Source organism: Mesoplodon bidens, assembly GCF_964165515.1.
Source record: "Mesoplodon bidens genome assembly, chromosome: 1".
Classification (NCBI taxonomy): Eukaryota; Metazoa; Chordata; class Mammalia; order Artiodactyla; family Ziphiidae; genus Mesoplodon; species Mesoplodon bidens.
In genome coordinates, this window is record NC_138176.1 from 109,324,635 (window position 1) to 109,346,514 (window position 21,880).

The following is a 21,880-nucleotide window of genomic DNA, read 5'->3' on the forward strand; positions in this document are numbered from 1 at the left end:
GACTGTTGACGAGCCTTTGACCCAACACGGGGACAACACCAGACACAAGCTGGCCAGTGGGCAGCACCTGAGGAGGGATGGAGACCATTCTGGAGACGCACCCCCTACCCCAGCCCACGACCCACAGAACGGCCAGCATCTGGGCACTTGGGGAGAGGTTCCAGGCCGGCCCTCCCCTCGTGCTGCCTGGTGAGGAGAGGCCAGCTGGCCCAGCCCAGGGCCGGCTGCAGCCTAGGGCCTTTCTCTGGCCGAACGCCTCCCAGACCACAGCTCACCACCAGGTCAAGTTGGGCTGCATCAGGCCTTCAGCCACAAAACACCCACCTGGTCCAGGGCAAGAAGGGAACACGAGTGAGAACGATGCAGGGAGGGTGTGCATCTTGACCATCTGCAGTATTTGAGATCAGAAGACAGGTTTGATCTCTCCTTTCCGTAAAGCCCCAGACAGGAGAAAACACCCTATAAAGGCATTACCTAAATCAGGGCTAGAGCTGCCGACCCTCATGGTGGATCTGGGCAGCCAGTGTGTGCAGTGGCTAGAATGTGGCCTCGGTGTCAGGTCCGCTGGCTCACCTGGGAAAGCTGTCCAACACCCGCCTGCAAGCTGGGGATGGTGACGGGAGGAGGGAGCGGGGAGCCTGGAAGGAGAAGAGCTGGGGCACGGGGAGCTCTCTGTGCTGCATGGACGTGGCCCTGGCTGTCTGCCCGTGGCCGCCCGTGGTTGCCTCGTGGTGGACGGCACGCCCTTTCTCTCTCCCATCAGCCTGTCGCTGAGTGGCTCTCCTGGACCTCCAGGACCTGCTATGGGGGGCGGGGGGATGCTTTTTCCCTTAACCGCAGGCTGGAGGGGGCATCACTCACTGGTGATGGTGAGCCTGCCTCACCCCCCCTCGCTGCGGATGCTGGGGCAGGGTTCCAGAGGGTGACAGCGGTGCCTGGCCACACACTGTGACCCAGGACCTCCCCGCCCCGGCCGGGCTCTGTGACTTTCTCGCGTCGGCCACAGCTGCAGAGTTAATTCGATTTTGGCGGCCAGGCCTTGTCTAATTTAGTCAATAAACTGGATACTTTTGCCCAGAATGATCCAGACATCAAGGTTTTCCTATGTCACTCACCTGGGTTTTGAAATACTCATGTAATGTTCCCGTGACCAAAGTAAGATGTTGTTCAAATCTGAGACTTTTGGGGAAGCAGAGTGCAGGGGGAAAAAGACAATGCGTCTGAAATATAGACCCTGAGAAAGAAGGCACCAAATACAATCAGAAATTCATTCAGGTTATATTCTCCTAAGAATTACCGTACCTACTTCCAGAGACAGCTGAGGTCATGTGACTATGTCACAAACTGTGGAACCAAACAGGTTAACCTGCATTCGGTCGCACAGATGTTCTCTGGAGAAGCTTCGAAGCTCCAGTGGTGCTTTGTTTTGAACCGGGTTGGGAGCTCATTGTCTATCCTTCCTTCCTAGACCCCATAGCAAAGACCTCCCACCGGAACTGGTATGCCACAGTGGCAGGACCTGCGCGGACAGGGGTCCCAGCAGCCACGGGATGCAGGGAGGCCACCTGCCTCCCAGACTCTGCCAGGCCTGTGCTGGCCGCCCCTCCCCTGAGAACCTCACACTGGGCCCCTTCCTGGTCACCAGTAATGGCCAGCTTCTCAGTGAGCCCGTCCAGTGGGGACCCGCCGGCCTTCAGACCCAGGGAGGTGTGGAGCCTGGTGAATGTCAACAAGTCACTCCACATCCCATCCAAGGGTGAGGTCCGGGTCCCTGCAGGTTGTCCTAATCAGTGCTGCCTGTTACTCTGTCCTCCTCCTGGAAAGGGAAGAGAAACTGCTCTCAACCTGAGAGCTGGTGCAGTCGCTGCAGCCTCCACTGGGACCCAGCTGAACTGCTGTTCCCTCAGTCATTTCTCAGAAACCAGGTGGCCACCGTCTTGAGTTCAGAGCACTAAGATGGTGTAATTACTCTGTAATCACTTGGTGAAGTGAAGTCACCCACTACTGGTCACGCAGCGCCTCTTGTGTTGAATCAGGATGACGCACAGCCTGGGAGAGGACGGAGCGCCAGGCTGGGAGACAGGCACGACGTGTCTGACGGCAGAGGCACTTGCAATACAACTAAACACTCACGGGGGGGACCAGGCATCCATATACGTGTCTACGAGTCAACACTTATGGATGAATTCCTCTTCTAAACTGCTCATGGTGCTAGAACAGTCAAGATCGTGTACATAGGATTATACAAGAAATCAAGACTTAAAAAAGGAGCCCGGATTTTTATCCCTGACCTTTGAAACAAACTCACATATTAACAAAGAGTCAACATCTAAATAGACTTTTATTTTTTTCTTTTACTTATTTGGACAGAAAAGAAAATTCATCAGCTTTCATTAGAGTCTCCCTAAGTGTTGGAAACGCATTAAACTCAGAAATAGTGGACCTTGTAGAAAAGCATCACAAATTAAAAATAGATTTCTCCATGTGGCAAAAGTGCTTTGAATCCAATTAAAGGACACGGCAAAGGTGTGTTGAGACGCGATTTAAAATTTGGCCTACGATCCGTGGCATCGGATTAAAACCACAGGCGAGGTGACCGTCATGAACCCGGGGACAGAAATGATGTGAGTTGGAAGCATGCCGCCAGCAACACTTTTAATTAACTGAGTGACAAGGAAAAACGTCCCAAAGCCTGAGTAGAGTAGGTTTGCATCTGTAAAAATAAGGGGGTGACACAAACTGGGTCGAAGGGGGATCACGTAACTCTAGAAATGACTGGTTTCTTATCTGCGGGGACAGCCAGACCAGCCGACCACCCTGGCCGAGGTCTCCCAGGGAGACCTGTGGACCTTGGTTCAGAAAAGGCCCAAGTGTTCTGGGCAGTAAGCAAAGCCCTTGCTGCCAGCTGCTCGTCACATAGGCCTTTCTGGCTGGAGGTGAGCAGGCCCCCGGCCTGCGGGAATCACGCCCAGCCAAGCTGGTACAGGTGGGTTTGCCAATGCCCACCACACCGTTCTGAGGGGTGCTGTGAGGCCGGCAGACACTGCCCGGTGACCACACGGGGGAGAGAGTTAGCGAGTGGCCATCCGCAGAGACATTCTGTTGTCTCAGCCATGCTATGTATTTTCCAAAACAAGTAGTTCTGCTAATGATGACAGAGCTCAAGGCCCGCAGGCCCCCGTGGTCTGATGGACGTGAGGTGACCTCTCTGGCCCAGGTCCAGGCCTGTGATCATGCAAGGAGCCACGACAGGGTGGGGTGAGAGGGGGAGGGCAGAAAAGAAGAGGGACATTTCCTTTTACAGAAGATCTGAAGCAACAGTAAGAAAATAACCTGAAGATATATATTAAAAATAAAAAGCAGCCTCACACTTCACTGTCATTCTGTCACCGTTCTCCCTTTCTCCCCGTCCACCAGCCACGCAGGGATGGGCAGGAAGGCCGCGCGGACGTATCAGAGGGCCCCGCTCCCCACGCTGTCGCTGCCTTTTAATGGCGCCGGGTTGTGTTTCTTCTTCTACGAGCCCCGTTCTAAGCTGCCTGCGCGGGGCAAACGCTGGAAAACCCTCCGGGCTCCCACACACACCTGAGCAGTCCCAGCTGCGCAGAGCCCACCCGGCTCGCTTCCCGTCACCTGCAGGCACGGCGAGACGCGGACCACGTCACGGATGTCTCTCCATCTTCACCAAGCAGAACACGCTCCGGCTCACCTCATCCCATCCCTGGCGCCCCTGGTGGCAGCAGCCCTCCCAGGTCCCCTGTGCTGAGCGGGCTCTCCCGCGGCCTCCGGGGGGTCGTGAGGGTGCCCTCCATGCCCTGCGCTGGCAGCACGGAGGGTCTGGCTCGGGGCCCCAACTGCCGGGTGCTCGCTCCGAGGCGGTGGCTGCTCTCTGGAGGGAGGCCGTGCTCTTCTTTGCGTGGAAAGCGGGATGGCGCCATCCTCTGACCAGGTCCGTCCTGGTCCCTCCAGAGGCCCTGAGCACCCCTCCCGGGCCGCAGCCCCACGCAGGGCGTCTCCGGGTCTCTGGCCGGCGGGTCGGACGTCAGGCTCCCCCTCCCCTCCCTGGACCTGGTTCTTACCTAACCTGGGCCGCGCCCCCGGCATCAGAGGCTCGGAGAGGTGTCCTCCAGGCCCAGCAGCTCTCGCACGAGTCTCTCCCCGAACTGGGCCCGGCTGTACCTCTTCACGTGGTAGGCCTCCGACATCTTGTACAGGATGTAGGCGTTATTGATGGCAATGCTGATGGCAAACCAGAACACCTGTTGCCAGGTCTTGTTTGGTTTATGAGAAATGAAATACCTAAGAGGACAGAACGGCAAGAAAGCCTGACTCAGAGGGTGCCCGGGGACCCGGTGCAGGAGACACATCCCCAAAAAGGCCTCATCGGGGTCAGCGAGATGCTGCAGGGGACGCGGCGGTGGGAAGCCGGCTGTGGGGAGGGGCAGCCTCTCTCTGAGGCTCGGTCACGTGAACCGTACTTGAACGTGCAAACAACCCCTATCAAAGATCAGGTGGGAGGAGGCGGGTCACCACAGGGGACACCGAGACCAGGAGCCGGGCCTCTGCGGTGCAGCCCGGAGCTCTGGTGGGAACCAGGCCGAGGGGCTCCCCTGCTCGCCGAGGGCCCTGCGCAACTGCGGCACAGCCCGAGCCATCTCGCACCGTGTCCGCCCGCAGCTCTGTGCGTGTCTCTTCACCACGCCCGCCTCCCCTCAGATGGAGGCCTCCTCTGCCGCGAGGCGGAGGACAGCGCTCCCCCCGGACCGCCAGCTCAGGACCCATCCCTGCGCCACGCCCTCCGTCTGCACGTGTGTCTCTGCACCCTGGGGGCCAGGAGCCTTGGCACCACCCAGATGCCCAGCCAGGGCGGCCGCGGATGTCCATTCACTCAATCGTGCCGATTCCCCTGGAGCCACCGAGCAGGCCCACGAGGCGCCAGGCACGCTGCAGGCTCCGCGGAGACCATCCAGTGACTCCCTGGGCAGCGGGGCTCCCTCTCACACCTGGGCTTTTCCAGGAGACCCAGGTCCACGTGCTGCCCTCCCCGCCCACAAGCAGCCCAGAGGGACGTCCATGGCCCTCAAGGAGGGCTGAGAAAATGCCCACCGCCTTTGGGGTTAGTGCAACCCTGTTTCAGGCTGTGAGGCTCAGGCGCAGTAACTTCACAGGCAGACCGAGGTTCAAGGGCAATCACTCCTTCCCTCCTGTTGTGGACACAGGAGCTCGCCCCGAGGCAGCAGGGGGGCACGTACATGCACACCGCGCGGGCACTTGACGACGACACCACACCTGAGCCTGCGCCCGCACGCGAAAGTGCTCCGTAACCAGGGCCGGAAAACACGCGGCCCGGCCCGACGGCGCCCGGGGCCCAGAGGGTGTGGGGTGCAGGCCAGCGGCTGAGCCGGTGGGGAGGGGACATAGAGGGCAGCGGTGCAGGAAGTGGGGGGCTGGGTGGGCTGGGCCGCGGGCTCGGGATTTTCTCTCTCGGGCTCTCCCGTTGTCAGCTCTGAACCTGGGGACACTGACCTCCCAGCAGCCCCTCTGTTCTCGGCGGCGAAGCCTCCCATGCCGGGGCGCCGGCTCACTTACTTGCTGTACTTGTCATCGTATTTGCAGATGTAGCTGAGGTGGGCGGCGAAGGCCTCCACGGCCAGGGGGCAGGGGATCTCCCCACTCCTCCTCTTGATGATCACTCCTGCGGGGAACAGATGGGACATCCCCTCTGAGCCGCACCCCACAGACCCCCGTGCAAAATGTGCCCCCTCCCCCCTGCCTGCTTGTCAAACAGATGGCAGGGGAGGAGGTGGAGGGAAACCACCACCAACACCGCCACTGCAGCTTCAGGGGAGTGCGGGACACCGGGCCACGGCAGGGGAGGAGATGGAGGGGAACCAACACCACCACCGCAGCTTCAGGGGAGTGCAGGACACCAGGCCATGGCACGGTCCACGGCACGGTCCACGGCAGGGCCCGCTGCACCCGATGGGGCCTTGAGAGCAGAAGGGGAGCTCAGGACCCACCTTCTCCCTCCCTCCCTCTCTCCCCCGGGCTTCAAGCCCTCCCGCCAGGGTCTGAGCAGGGGTGGGAGGAGGTGGCCACCAAGGTCAGGGAGCCGGGGGTCCCTTCTGCCTGCCCCGCCGCCCCCATCAAGGCAGAGGGTGGGACTAGAGGCTCAGGAGAGGCAGGAGCTGCCCCGACCCCAGGCTCTTTGACGCCTCGCGCCGTGCACAGAGCGCTTCACACCCAGCTGCCCCTGGCACTCCCTCTCTCACACGCCTTCAAATGCCTCTTCCTACCAAATACACATGGAACCGTGTCCCAGGGCCACTTGCCAACGTCACGGCAAGACTCAAACGGCCCACTGACCGGGCATGAGAAGCAAAAAGAGGTCATCAGTCCTCTTCAGCCTGCTGTCCAACAACCTGTTTTCCAAGACCTGCCCTGCCCGCCCGGGGGGACGTCCACTGTGCCCACGGAGGTGACGCGGGGGCGGGAAGGACACTCGTGTGAGCGAGGTTGGGATTACAGAGTGCTTCCTCTGCGCAGCCCGCCCCCATCCCCGCTGCACGCAGAACGGCGTGATTAGGAGAACAGTGCCATTCAAAGGGCTGTGGGTTTTCAGCACTACTTAAATGGGCGTAACTGAAGTAAAAATGGTCACACAGGTCCATCTGCTGAGACTGAGCCCTGAGCCGGGATCTTTTTTGTCTCCCACCCCGCTCCTCCAATACTGAATTTTTGCACTGAAGAAGCACCTGGACATCTTGTGAGAGACTGAGAAGCTAGGCCCCGCCTCAAGAGTTGTGGTCTGGGGAAGCCCCGGGCAGGACCCGGGCAACACTTCCTAAAGCCTCCAAAGCTCAGAGGACCTCCGTGCCCAGCCAGAGGGTCCTGGACCCTGGTTGCTTAGGGATCCTTTCCCCACTCAGAGAGACTTTCTATGGTTGGGTGATGCAGAGGCACGTGCATCCTCCAAGGCTGGGCTCCTGGCCAGAGGGTCCTGGGCCTTGGTTGCTTAGGGATCCTTTTCCCACTCAGAGAGATGTTCTATGGTCAGGTGAGGCAGCAGCATGTGAACCCTTCACAGCTGGGCTCCTGCCTTCAAGGAGGGCTGTGTCTCTGCAGCACCCTTCCTGAGGGGACCTGTGCTGGTGCCTTTGCTCACCACCCCACCCGACCTCAAGTCCAAGTGGGTAAACATCCCAGTTTCACACCCCAGCCCAGGCACATGGCCTTGGGAGGTTTCCCACCTCCAGCTCCATTTTAATTTGCCCGACTTTCGACTACAGCCTCCTCTGGGACTAAGGAGGCCTCTTTAGGGCTCCCTGGAGTCCACATGGGTATGAGCAGATCAGACCATCCCATAAGGAAATAAAATCCCCTCCGTTCTTTTCCCAGAGGTGGAGGACAATTCACTCTGAGTCACCAGGGCTCCCAGCGGGTCAGGCCCACTGTCCGAGGGCCTCGGCCAGCACCATGCCCCTGGGGCTCCCCGCCTGCAGCTCCGGCTGCTGCCTTCTGTACAGCCAGGGCCGCCGCTGTCCCAGCACATCCAGCCGTGCCAGGCCTCCTTTCCTTCTCCATTTCCCTCCCATCCCTTCGAATGTTTTAACTCAACATGAGGATCGCAGCTGGAAATCTCAGGAGAGTGGTTTCAAAATCCAGGCGTGCGTCAGTCTCTTTGAGCTTTTCCCCAGGTTCATAAACCAGTCCACGCTCCTCTCTTCTGACATTTTGGATTTTGGATACTATTCGAGCTGGAAAGGGTAAGACTGCTGTCCTATAGTATCCTTTTCTGAGGACTGAAAAGCTTTAGACATTGGAAATATTGACGAGAGGTGATGTGACATTTATTGTGTCCACTGGCATCATAACCAGGAATGCCGTGTTCCCCTGGGTGCACCCTGTACATTTACAGTCATGTGGGGGACCCTCTGCGCACAGCTTTATTCCACGTGTCTGCCTCTGTGATACCGTAGGTCCACGTGGGCCTATGAGAGAACCACGTGTCTTCATGTTCCAGGGAGTTCTGTCTTCTGCCTTCCCCGGGCTTTTTCTGGTTGGGCAGACCTTCTTCCCGTCCTTCTGTAAGTCTGAATGAATGAGTCAAGACCTGACTCACAGACCCATGCAGACATTCCACACTCACATTAGCCTCATGGAATCTGAACCCTAATGGGCAAAGACGGAGATGGCAACGAGATGGTAGAGACTCAAAATGGATTCTAGAAGAAACGCAAAAGGATGTGGTTCTCGATGGGGGTGTCCCTGGATGAATGACAGCATGTAACTTAAAAAGCCTGCATATGCTCACCGTCTCTGAAAGGGGGCTCGTTTCCCCTTAGAACCTGGAGTAAAGAATAATAAATCAATCCCTCAAATGTTCATAACTAGTTACATGTTTTCCAAAATTCGAAATTCTGCTCATCTTCTAGAAGAGCAAATATGGTCACAGTAGAAGACAGTATAAAGCTGAGAAGCAGTCTTTAGAATATAGGAGACTGTCATCTGGGTGACATTTAAAATAAGTAGGGAAAAAATAATTATTTGATAAATGGTTCAGGTACAGAGGTGGGGCTGCTTGGTCAACCAATCTTTGCCACTTAACGAAAAAAAAAGATAGTAGCAGCCCAACTGGTGCCATGACCAAAATAAATTCCAAGTGGATGACTGCAAAGAGCACAAAATCACCCTATAAAACAACCAAGTGAACTATACTTACCTGGCCTTGGGACAGAGCAGGGGCTTTTAAGCATGAGAGCAAATAACATGATCAACAGCTGTGCCTATGCGGAAATGAAAAACCCTTTTTATGTTAAAATTACTGGCCATAAATAAAGGCAAAAGGAAAACAAACGAAGAAAAATATCTGCTATAGGTATAAAATCTGCTTTCAATTTCGTAAGATAAATACTTCAAATGAAAAATTGACAAGAACATGAAGAAATCATTGAAAATTAGCTAAAAACACAGGAAAAGATGTTCAACCCCACCAACAGTCACAGCAATTTATATTTAAAATTTTGTAGCATTTTCAGCCATCATATTGACAAATTTAGAAAAGAAAAAAAATAAGTGTTGATAAAGCAGGAGGAATCTTGGTCCCCTTGTAACCCTCGGCAACGGCAATAAGTACAGCCTTTTGGCAACACAGCATCAAGAGCCTTTAAAATGTTCCAACCCTGGGTTTCCCTGGTGGCGCAACGGTTGAGAGTCCGCCTGCTGATGCAGGGGACACGGGTTCGTGCCCCGGTCCGGGAAGATCCCACATGCCGCGGAGCGGCTGGGCCCGTGAGTCATGGCCGCTGAGCCTGCGCGTCCGGAGCCTGTGCCCCGCAACGGGAGAAGCCACAACAGTGAGAGAGGCCCACGTACTGCAAAAAAAAAAAAAAAAGTTCCGACCCTTTGGCCCAGCCGTTCAACTTTTAGATTTATCTTGAGGAAGTGATCAAAGATGTACCTGAAGATTTATATATGAAGATCTTCACTACATCATTCTTCATATTATGAAAAAAGGATCATTCATAGGGGCCAAGATAAAGAAATTATGATACATCTAAGGATGGAATACGAGGTGCTTTTTTTTTTTTTTTTTTTTTTTGCGGTACACGGGCCTCTCACTGCTGTGGCCTCTCCCGTTGTGGAGCACAGGCTCCGGACGCGCAGGCTTAGCGGCCATGGCTCACGGGCCCAGCTGCTCCACGGCATGCGGGATCCTCCCGGACCGGGGCACGAACCCGCGTCCCCTGCATCGGCAGGCGGACTCCCAACCACTGCGTCACCAGGGAAGCCCACAAGGTGCTTTTTAAAAATCATGTCTTTGAAGTACACTGAAAGGAAAACTACCTCCCTTCATTAAGAAACGAGGCCCTAGGATGTGGACCAGAAGAAGGATTCCCAGTGGGGAGCGTGCCGGCCACACGGTCTCCGCTCTGCGAGCCCCCTGGGCCGCACCCAGGGTCTCCTCTCACCCGCCGGGCTCCCAGTGTCCACAGGCCCTGGGGGTTCCCAGGGGCCTGGCAGTGGATGTCAGTCTGTGGCCAGGCTGTGGACACACTCCATGGGATTTTCAAGGGCGACTAAGATTGGGGACTGCATGATGTATAACAGAGTACGTACTTTAGAAAACTATCACGGAATTGAACACAAATACTAGTTCCGGCGTATTTAAAAATCACCCCTCCCAATTTTCTCATCTTGCCTCAACAGCCTCCTGCCTCCTTCCCTTGGTGCCTGATTTAAGGGTCCCAGTCCTTGATATCGGGGTTCTCAGGTGTGTCATCTTCAATCCTATTGCAGCCTTCTCCCTAACCTCCCCAGATGCGGTCTTTTCTCTGCTACCTCATTTCACCCAGCTCAGACAAGTGTGAAGTCCTTGTTTCGGGACATCGTTTCAGAGGCTATCACTTAACGTAACTTGCTGGGAAGCAGCTCCCATGCCCTACACCCACGCCTGTTCCTAGGGACACTCTGGCCCCGAGGCCCCAACCGCAAGAGAGCCGAAGTCCAATTCAAACTGGCCTTCAGCTGACAAGGTCAATTCCAAACCTCTTCTCTAAGTGCCCTTGACATAGCACTAGAGGGGGAGGCGGCTTTCTCCACCCCCTGCACATAAGTGGGGTAATGACACCCACGTGCTTGAGTCCCTTGACTGCAATCTCCAATGAAATGTAACAAACTTAGGTGTGTGCGTGGGGTGAAGGATGGGAATAAATGAACAAGGGGCACTAAATACACACCCACATACCACATACATACACACATACCACGCACACGCAGACACACACACACATCGCACACCCCTGAGCTACTTGGCAGTGTTCCTTTAACAGAGAAGAGGAAAGATGTCTTAATGTAAAGGAACACAGGGGACTTTTCAAAGACACTACGCAACGATAAATATTTTTGTAAAGGGTCCCTTTGTCACTGCAATTTCCTTTTCTGTTGTTTAATCGTGTTTGAGCTGTAGGTTACCTTAAATATAGGCTCCTTGCTAAATGAATCCCCTTGTTAGCAATGGATTTTAAATCCCAAGGAAAATCAATGACGATAGAAACCGAACCCCCCAAAAACCCAACGCTAGCGATTTAACTTCTAAGGAAGACATTTCAAAGATAAGAATGGTTGACGTTTCCCCCCCCTCATCAGAACAGATTTTTCACAGAATCCTAGATGATGATCATTTAAATACCGTTCAAATGGAGCCTATTAATCACACCGCGTACGACCTGGGGGACCTGCAAGTGCCAGCCTCACAGCTTCTGTTGACGGCTGGCAAGTCCCAGGCAGCGGACAGCCCGCGGGCCCAGGAAGCGCTTGCCGCCCTGTGAAGGGCAGCGACCATCACCCTGCGGCCCAGAGCCGAAGAGGGGCAGGGGCCACCCGACGCCAGAGCTCACCCACACCCCTGCCCCGGCGCCCGCCGCGTGCCCACCTTGCTGCACGGGCGAGTAGGCGTTGGTCAGGAAGCGGAAGTGGCCCTTGTTGTACCAGCAGATCAGGGACATGCTCCCCTTCATCCGGATGCTGTGCTGGCCCCGAGCGGGCGGCAAGGCCGGGCTGCTCAGCATGGAGGGCGGCAGGCCAGTGCAGTCACTCTTCCTGGGGCTGAGCAGCCCGCAGCAGTAGATCCCTGTGGGGACACGGACCGCACGGCCTCAGGGCGGCTCCCCCCGACCCCCCGGGCTCGGCCCTCAGGGGGCCCCCCTAGAAGTGATGGTGAAGCCCGGGGGCTTTCATCCCAGACGTGCCGCCGCCTCCAACTTCCAGACGTACTAAGATCGCAGGGAAGAGCTAACGCAAGCAGGGCGTCGGCAGTAACAACGGCAGCTCTCGTGGCCAGAGGGCTGGCTACCTGCCAGCACAGGGCTGAGCCCGAGGACCCAACCTCCCACCTGCTTCTAGAAACTTCTGAGCCCATGCGATGCACCGGAACTGCTGGCTCCCGGCTGGGCGGGCAGAGATGGGCATCATGAGCACAGGTCTGTCTGCCGTCTAAGCCTGACCCAGATAGTCACCCTGCCCCCTCAGCAAGACTCGCCGGGCACCCGGGCAGCCCCGGCCGCGTGCAGCCAAGTGAAAGGCAGAGGAGGCAGGGAGTCCTCACAGGACACGCGCTACACGGGGTCCTGCCTGTGCTGTAGGCGCAGGGCCCTGGGGGGCGGAGCTTCCTGAGGGGCCTCGACCCCCAGCACATTCCACGGGGCAGTAGGCCCTGCAGGCAGAGACCAGCAGGAACACGGAGGCTTCTCTAAATTCCGCCGGGACTCAAGGTCTTTCCCAGCCCTCCCTGCTCGTGGTCCCCGGATCTCCCCCTGCCCAGGAAGCTGTGGGGAAGCCCGCCCCTCCCCACACCCGGGCGGGGGGGACGTGAAGGGGCACTTTGACTGAAGACCCAAGAGCAGTCCGCCCCTCCGGGCTCACTGACACTATGGGCACATGTTCCAGGCCCATGCTCTCCTCACCATTGCATCCCCCCAAATGCTGGAAGGACAGCTGATGACTTCCTGTCCTCCTTGCTGCCCCTGGAGCAGCAGTGGGTGAGGAATAACACCCGTGGGGCAGGGGGTGTTAGGCCAGTCTTGCTGCCAGAAAGAAGAGGGCTCCCCGCGGCTCCCATCTCTACAGATCCAACTACCCAGACTCCGCTGGCCTTGAGATTTAAGAAGAACCTGTCTTCAAAACAGGGAAGAGGGGCTTCCCTGGTGGCGCGGTGGTTGGGAGTCCGCCTGCCGAGGCAGGGGACACGGGTTCGTGCCCCGGTCCGGGAAGATCCCACATGCCGCGGAGCAGCTGGGCCCGTGAGCCTGTGCTCCGCAGCGGGAGAGGCCACAACAGTGAGAGGCCCGCGTAATGCAAAAAAAAAAAAAAAAAAACAGGGAAGAGGATTAGATGCAAGATGTTTTAAATCACCCATCGGGCTCAGTGAACCCAACCACCCAAAGAGCAGCTGCATTTTCCTAACAGGGGAAGAAGAGAATCCAGCAGCACACAAGTTTATTTATGAAAACAGCCATTCTTGCGTGAATATCGTTCCTGGCTGTTATTTTACAGAGCAGTCTCTGTGCGCCCAGGAGGGACAGCCAGACTCTCAGCTGGGACTCCTGTCTTCAACCCCGGCCGCCCTGCCGGTTAGACGCCCCTGAGGGCACCAGGCCAGACGAGGTGGTCAGAGTCCCTGCGGATGGGGGGCAGCCATCCGTGAGCGATGTGGAGACAACCTCCCCGCATGCAGGCATCACAGGGGAAGCCCAGGAGGTCGTGTGGGAGGGCTCACAGCCTCAGACGCTTCTAACAAACAGGCGAAGAAATCTTTGTCTGCTCTCGGAAAACTTCAAATTCCATGTCTAATTATTTTCTTCCCACTGGAAGATTCTCCTCCATCCTCCGCCAATTCCCCAGGCGGGGAGGGCCCAGGCCAGCAGCCCAGCTCAGGGAAGCCTCTGGCGTCCTCACTCAGCACCCCACCAGCCCACATGCTACAAGCGGGTCCTGACTACGTCATGCGGCTCTAGGTCCAGGAGACAGGGACACCCACGGTGTGGGGCAGGGAGCGGGCCTGCAGGGCACATGGATGCTGTGGGGGGCAGTTCTGGGAATGCCGGGGGCCATGCACGTGGCACGAGCGGGCCAGCAGGCACGGCAGCCCTGGCTCTCACCCCACGCTCTGACACGGGCACCCATTGTGCTAGGTTAACATGTGTCAGCGCCAGTTTTCTCCAACTTGACTCCACGGCCCCTCTTCACGTAGTCTGACCTCGCCACACAGAATTGTCTCAACAATTAAGCCCTGAGCCCCGTTGGGACCAGCCTTACAGATGAGTAAGATGCAGCCCAGGCTGGCAAGGCACAGGGTCCAGGCTGAGGCCGTAGGTCGGAAGCTGTGGGCTCTCCATTACTTGAGAGGGTTTGCTTTTTTTTTTTTTTTTTTGGCTGCGTCAGATCTTAGTTGTGGCACGCAGCCTTCTCTCTAGTTGCACGCAGGCTCTCTAGTTGAGGTGTGTGGGCTCAGCAGTTGTGCACGGGCTTAGCTGCCCTGCAGCAGGTGGGATCTTAGTTCCCCGACCAGGGACTGAACCCACATTCCCTGCACTGGAAGGCGGATTCTTTACCACTGGACCAGCAGGGAAGTCCAGAGGAGGTTTGGTTTTAAGGCCAGACATCAGATCTGTTGCTAAGCAACAGGTCTGCAATTCCAGCATCTGGGGTAGCTGAGTGGGGGCTTTCTGCGTTTCTCCTGAGTGGACTGGATATAAATCCCAGATGTAGGATGAAGTGAAGGCAGATACAACCTGCCATGGGGCTTCCTGACTCGGCCCAGGCCTGTCACTATAGCCCCATTTCTGCCAGAGCCCCGGAAGGCTTGCCCAATCTTTGCAACAAACGAACCAGGCACCTTAGCACTGAGGGGAACTAACACCTTTCTGAGGCCCATTGTACTGCTGCCTGTATTAATGCACACAATTCTCTGCCCAGATGGAAGGGGCCACATTACAGACCAGGGTGGGCAGTTCAGACTTCCTAAGAGTCTTAGTAGGAGCTGTTCCTTGGTACTGCAGATTTAACATTTGTGTCCCCCACACCCCAAATTCCTATGTTGAAAACCTAATGCCTGAAGTGATGGTATTTGGAGGTGGGCCTTTGGGAGGTGCTTAGGTCATGAGGGTGAAGCCCTCATGAATGGGATTCGTGCCCTTATAAAAGAGGCCCTACAGAGCTCCCTAGTCCCTTCCACCATGTGAAGACACAGGGAGAAGTCTGCAACCTGGAAGAGGGCCCTCACCCGACCACACTGGCACCCCGATCTTGGACATCCAGCCTCCAGAACTGTAAGCAGTGAATTCCTATTTATAGGAACTATAAAAAGGATTTATAGGGTGGTCTATAAACCACCCACTCTGTGGTATTTTGTTATAGCAGCCCGAATGGACTAAAACACTAGGAAGACTCCTCAGATGACCATGGCCTTACCACAAAGGACACAAAGAGATGTGCCCAGAAGACCTGAACTGACCTGTCCCCCAGGCCACGAGTCTAGTCTCCCCCCAGACCTCCAGTGCCCAGCAGGGTGCAGGCCGCCGGCAGGCTGGCATGACCTGTACCCCCGGGGGAGGGCCTCTCTGCCCGGCATCCTGTGGTGCTGCCCACCACACGCCTGCATCCCCAGCCTTGCCCACCACTTCTCGGGGGTGGGGGACTGCGCTCATACTCGCTCCCCACTTGCCAAACCTTGCTTTTCAAACTCCTCAAACAGGGTCAGGCTGGTGATGCTGGGCCCCGTGAAGATGATGTAGTTCTTCCCGGCCGCGGTCCGGCACAGGCTCCTGGCCACCATGCTGTGCAGCTGCGGCTTATTCTTCAGCGCGTCCAGCCCATCAGGGCCCCCGCCTTCCTTCAGGTGGACGTAAATCTGCATCAGAAACACACAGGGGTCAGTGAGCTCACAGAAGGGTGGGGCAGGGGTCCAACCATTCTGGAAGCACAGGCTTCCGTCTCCAGGCCGGGCGTGTGGGAAAGCCACCCCTCCTCTGGCTTCTGGTTCCACAGTCCCCACCGATCCCAGCATCTCCATGGCCCACAGAGGCCACCAGTCACTCCCAAGGCTGACCATCAGCTTGGTGCCTCAACCCCAGACTCTGCAATTTAGAAATGTCAAGGTAAAGAAGGAAAAGGTCAAACTGTTACAAGTAATGAATCTGGCAGCTGAGATCAAAAGGAAACACATCCCCCCATTCTGAAGCACAGGAGTCATGTTCACAGTAAACAGAAGTAAAGGCTACTTCACCTGTAAGAGAGAAACATATCCGTGCACGTTCTGTTTGAATACAGCTTTTTTTTTTTTTTTTTTTTTTTGCAGTACGCAGGCCTCTCACTGCTGTGGCCTCTCCCGTTACGGAGCACAGGCTCCGGACGCATAGGCTCAGCGGCCATGGCTCACGGGCCCAGCCACTCCGCGGCACGTGGGATCTTCCCGGACCGGGGCACAAACCCGTGTCCCCTGCATCGGCAGGTGGACTCCGAACCACTGCGCCACCAGGGAAGCCCTGAATACAGCTTTTTACTTCACAAAGCACATCCACAATTACCCCCTTACTCTTTACAGTAATCACCATGTGGGCAGAAGGGGTAATACTGACTTCATACTGCAGAGGAGGGGACAGGGTCAGGGATTTAAAACTCACCTGACATCCCAGGACCAGCAAGGATATGCTGCAACTAGTACACAATAATTTTAAATTCTGTCCGCGAACACCCTCCAAGAACATCATCTAAGAGGAAGGTGCAGGAAGTGGGAACGGAGTCAAGAAGTGTGTGGTCCTCCCTATGGCTGACCGAGCCACGCAGAATTATCATACGGGTATTAACCACTGTCCTCCTTTAGGGAGAATGGCTCTTCTCATGGAATGTTCTGGGTGCCTTTGCTGGCAGCGGTTCACAGATGGTGCTCAGTGTGCCCGTCACACTGCTCAGGGACCACGCCCGACAGCTGGTGGGCGACAGGGCTCACCCTGACTGTCCTCCGAGGCACAGAACTGCTGAGTGCAGGCCCGTCCGTGCAGACTGAGCACAACCGAGGGCAGCCACAGGGAGGACCGGCAGGTCCACGGTACCGCCCTCGGGCAAACGACTGCGGACGATCACTCGCAAAATACAGTGTCTGAGGTTCCTGAGGCAGACGAACAGCAGGCGGTGTAGGTCTTTCTCTAAAAGCAGCTCATCCTCAAGGGCTAATTCTGTCCCGAATACTCACCTGAGGCGTCCCCAGGGAGGACCGACTTGCCCGCAGCCTGGCAGGCAACAGTGGGATCACGCAGCAGGACCCCAACACTTCATTTTGGGGTCTTTATGCCCTCACCACCTCATTCCCAGGAGGAACCTCTCTGATAGAGAGTAAAACACTGACACAGAGAAGCCAATCGTCCTGGCCACGTGTCACGTGAGGTTGCGACCGAGCAAGGACATTTCCTCAGAACCCGCCTGCTCTCCTTCAGCAAAGCCCAGTCCTGCGGCTCCCACCATGGGTTCTGTACCAAGGCCAGCTCTGACTCACAGCCCCTCCCAGGTATCCTGCCTGAACTGCTGGCACAGCCACGCTGGGCACTGTGTCCCCAAACCTACCTGGGGACAGTTAGTTTTGTCCCATGTGTCCCTCGAAAGGCAATCGTCCGGCTACACACAACCAGGATTCTCACCAGGGAATAGAAGGTGTGCTGCTGGAAACTCTCAGGCCAACCCTGATGACAGCCCATGTGGCTTCCAAAGTCCCCCTGAGAGACGGGCAGACCGTGGCATACTCGGCCCGAGGCAGGCAACATTTCATAGGATTAAATGCAAAATCCTACAACCAAGTTCAAAAACTTAACTGCATCTAGTACAGGATGCAAGAAACGTGACTTAGCAAGAATATTTTTGGAAAGCAAACAAACACTAAACCCTTGGAGACAGCCAACTGCAGGCCTCAGATACCATGACTGGCCTAAGTGATCTTGACCCGCGTTAAAACCAGGGTGGTGAGCATCTCATCCTTCCCTGGTCAGGCATAAAGAGAAGGGTGGTGGTCGGCATATTAGTTTGCTAGGGCTGCCATGACAAAGAACCACAGAGGAGCACAGAAGACTCCAAGAACTTTTCTTTGGCTAGAGAGCTGTGTCATGGAATGATGATTAAGATCCTTCTAAGGCAGAACCAAGATGAATGTATACAAACGGGAAACAGATCTGCAAACATCAGAGCCCTTACTAACACTCAGATGTGTCCAAACACTGAATGGGTGGCCTCAGAGCGGCTCCAGGACAAGCTGGTGGCCCCTCGGGAGGTCTGACCTTCAACTGCAGGGGGTATATGCCAGTGTCAGAGGACGGTTCAGAACCACACAGATGCCTAGTTCAGATGCCCCAACAAAGCGGCACATAAGACCCTGGAGCCAGCGAGACTAAACGTGGCCATTGCAGGGCGACCGACAGAAACATAACCTTTCCCTGCTTCAGTCCTAACAGCAAAGGGTGTCGGAGTCTAAATTCAGAGAACACCGCTTCTCTCCTGGATCTAATAATACCCTGGAGAGAATCACGTCTTTCTCACCAACCGCTTTCCCAGCTGAGGCACTGCGTGAGCCAGAGCCTTATAAACTCGTTTCCAGCAATAAAGTCAGTGTTTTGGAAGGTGGGTTATCCAGGCTCCCGGATACGAGATGCTATCAAAACATCACCCCCCTGATTTCCACACCAGACTCAGCTGCACAGACTGGTGTCCTCCCCCGTCCCGCCCCTGCCCTCTTTGGAAGTGTGGATGTCCTGCGGGTCGGCGGATGGGGAAGGGTTGGCACGCAGGGGTGGTGAGGACCTGCCACAGTCCCTGTTGGGACAATGCTGGGAAGGGAACCGGAGTGCCCGGCCAGGAGACAGTGGATCCCTCACACGACCCCGAGGGACTGGCCGCTTCTGCTCATCACAAGACATGCACCGAGGTATGTCAGCCAGGAACTGAAGGCAAGGGAGGGCCATCCTGTCTCAGACTCACCCGTCGGGGCAGAAGAGGGCCGAGGCACCAGTTCCTACTTAGCAGTGATGTGCAGCCCTTCCCAGGACCCAGAGCTGCGAGACATCCCCTGAAGTCGTGTCTCAAAGTACCTCCCCTACTTGCCAGGCCACGGGCAAGGTGACGCGTGCCCCCTTCAGGGCAAACGTCGTCACTCGGCAAAATAGCGTGGCCTCAGGACTGCATTGTGACTTTCGTGGGCCCTTTTGCTTCCACGGGCCTCTTCCTCCGTGAAAAAGTATTTGAAATTATATTTTACAACTGCATTGGCATAAAGAGAAGTATTACACGTCGAAGCACTTCCGGCAACTTACAGGTTCGTTATTTTGTCCCTTCTGATTTTAAGAGAAACAGAAACACCGTCGCAGGCCCCTAAAGTGCTGTGGGCCTCGGCACTGATCCCGTCACGCTGTGGAGCCGTCGGCCCCGGGCGGGCGGGCGAGGGAGGAACACACGAAGGCCGTGAAGCGATGGCCTGGGCGGGAGGTGGTGCGGGCGGGATGCGTGGGCCCAGGCGTGATGGCGCTGAGGGCCGTCCGGGCAGCAGCCACGCACAGAGGAAGGTGGAAAGAGGAGACGGTCAGGCGGGCAGATACAGGGGAAGAGTCGGCGCCTGTGGGTGACAGGGGCTGAGACAGGCCCCTGGGTCACAGGCATTCGGGGGCGGGCCGCGGAGGAGGGGGTCACAGGGAGGCGTGGAGGGGAAGCGGGGGAGGGCTCAAGAGGCCCAACAGCCTGGCTGGGAAGCAGTGACGGGGGGAGGGGGGCACCCGAGGACGCTGGTGACTCCTCCAAGGCCACGGGGCTCGACGCCGAACTGAAACAGAAATTCTGTTTCTAACTACACGTCATTTAAAATCCGGTCTAAAGGACGATTTCTACCTTCACACACACAGCTGTCCTCTCCTCACGCAACTTATTCAGTATTTCTGGACAGATATCCATACTCAAATGTAGACACATTGTGCACTCGCCGCTTCTTTTTTGCTGGGTCACGAGTCACCACAAGCCTAGTGGCTTATACGACACCCGCTGGCACCCCGGCTCTGCAGGGCACCAGCAAGGTTCTGCTCAGGGTACCTCGGGGCTGCGATCAATCAGCATCGCCGGCTGTGTGCGCCCTGACCCCTGCTGGCACGAGCCGGGGGTGCTCTCACTTCCTAGAGGCCCCTGCCCTCTCCCCCAGGGGCCCCTCCGTCTTCGGAGCCGGCAGTGGAGACTCTCCCTTGGGTGGAAACCCTCCTGTGCTTCCAGTCCCTTTGCCAAGGAGAGCCCTGTTCCTTTTAAAGGCTCACCTCGTTAGGTCAGGTCCACCTGGGATCATTTCCTTTTTAAAATCAGCGGGTTTAGGACCATCATTATACCCGCAAAATCAAATTCCCCCCACAGCAACATCTAGATCAGTGTTTGAGTGAAGAGCTGGGGCCTTTACACGGGGAGGGGGGGCAGGAATCTGTGGGCGTCTTCAATTCCGCCTGCCACCCACGGGGGCGCAGCGTTTCAACAGCCGCGTGCCTATGCACCTGACGGACCCAAGCACCACGGCTGATGAAGGGAACGCTCCCCCATCTCAGTAATAAAACCAGCAGGGTGGTGATGATGTCATAAAGTTGTTGATGTAAAAGTAAAGTTGATGATGTCAACTTTATTCCCTGAAAATAGACTGATTCCATGCACAACGTATGGAGACCAGCGGTGAGACCTCCCTACCCAAACACCGCACACTGATGAGGGTCTGGGAGTGTCCATCACTGCTGGGAACACTGCCTTGGTACAATCTTTGTGTGCGTGTGCGTGTGCTTGTGTGTGTGTGTGTGTGTGTGTGTGTGTGTAGATATGTTGACTATATCCTTAAGTGGCTATTTTTATATGTTGCAAGTATAGATATTTTGAGATTTTTGTTTTGGATGCTAAACACACAATCCAATTTAATAAAAAAGACAAACTAAATATAATTATAGAAGAACCGCCCCCCCCATCAGGGTTACCCAAGCATAGGCCCATGTGGAACTCGTATCTATTCCCGCAACAGCCCCACCTCAGTTAGCGCTTGGTTTATATGCACTGCATTAAGTGCACACCTGGAGGTGATGACAGCCTCCTCCCTGGGATAACACATTTCTCCAAAAGCCATGACGTGTGGTGGTGTTACGGGACCACCTCAGATGACTTAGCTTCGTATGCCCACACAGGCAAGTCTGAACACTGGCGTTTCCCCAGATTCCAGCCAGTCCCTTCCCAAGGAGTAGACACTCAGCTGCTCCATCAGGAGAGGGGGAGAGGTACGGGGTCAGATGTCTCCCTGTTCCTATTAGGAAATCTGGAAGAAGCCTGAGGCCAAAAAGTGGCATCAATAGGAGTCCAAGGAGGTCATGAATTATGGCACTCAGTACTAGAAGGTAAGGTGTTTATCTTTAAAGTGAATATAAAATAGGAACTAAATAGGGACTTCCCTGGCGGTCCAGTGGTTAAGGCTTCACCTTCCAATGCAGGGGGTGCGGGTTCGATCCCTGGTCGGGGGGCTAAGACCCCACATGCCTCGGGGCCAAAAATACCAAAACATAAAACAGAAGCAGTATTGTAACAAATTCAATAAAGACTTTAAATATGGTCCACGTCAAAAAGTCTTTAAAAAAAAAAACATATGATCTACAAAAATAGTAACCTCAGAAGTCCCAGCTGAGGGGCACGGTTTCCAATGAACTGTTAAACTGGGCAGTCAAAAGGCCACACAAGGACTCTACCTGCCTGACCAGTGTCGCTGGGTCAGCCTGGTCCAGCTCCCACTGGTCTGGGTTTGCTTTGACTGAATAACTTTAGCTGGTCTAAGATGTGAACCCCTGAGTTGGATGAATGAATCTATGACTCTATGAAAAAAGTCATAAGCTCCCATGGAATCTTACCCCAACTACACGCCATTGCTCCAACTGGTGAAGACAGGCAGCCGATCGTGTGCCAATTTGAAAGCCTGCCTTAGATAATCCCATCAGCACCCCGACAGAGGCAGCCCCACTGAGCACCCACACACACCCATACACTGCACTGGCGGCCAAGGAAACGCCACTCACTTAAATGTGTAATTGCTGCCTCGTTGGCTTTTCAAACGTTCTCTCTCTCCGTCCACGCACGCAGAGAGCGCCATCACTCTACAACAGCCCCTCCTCCAGCAGGTAGGGGCATGGGGGAGCTTCCATCACTGCGTAAAACGGAATTTGCGGTTGAGACCGTTCCCCTCTGAGCTACAAGCTCGTTTGACAAGTGTCGTTAGGGCAGAAAAAATGCATTTTGCAGTTGCCAAGCTTTTCACCTTTCCTACAAAAAAGTTCTTCCTCCCCCTAAGATT

The 21,880-nt window shown here is 55.7% G+C and overlaps 1 protein-coding gene across 1 annotated transcript in view; it reads right to left on the reverse strand.

Annotated features, from left to right (window-relative positions):
• Positions 1 to 4,103: 4,103 nt before the first annotated feature.
• PGBD5 (piggyBac transposable element derived 5) overlaps positions 4,104 to 21,880 on the reverse strand; it is a gene marked incomplete at both ends in the record, with an annotated part of 87,203 nt that continues 69,426 nt past the window's right edge. Inside the window, 4 exons of the mRNA XM_081252188.1 lie at positions 4,104 to 4,299; positions 5,590 to 5,695; positions 11,435 to 11,632; positions 15,229 to 15,409. Coding sequence (XP_081108314.1) covers positions 4,104 to 4,299; positions 5,590 to 5,695; positions 11,435 to 11,632; positions 15,229 to 15,409 — 681 coding nt within the window. The remainder of the gene's footprint in view (positions 4,300 to 5,589; positions 5,696 to 11,434; positions 11,633 to 15,228; positions 15,410 to 21,880) is intronic.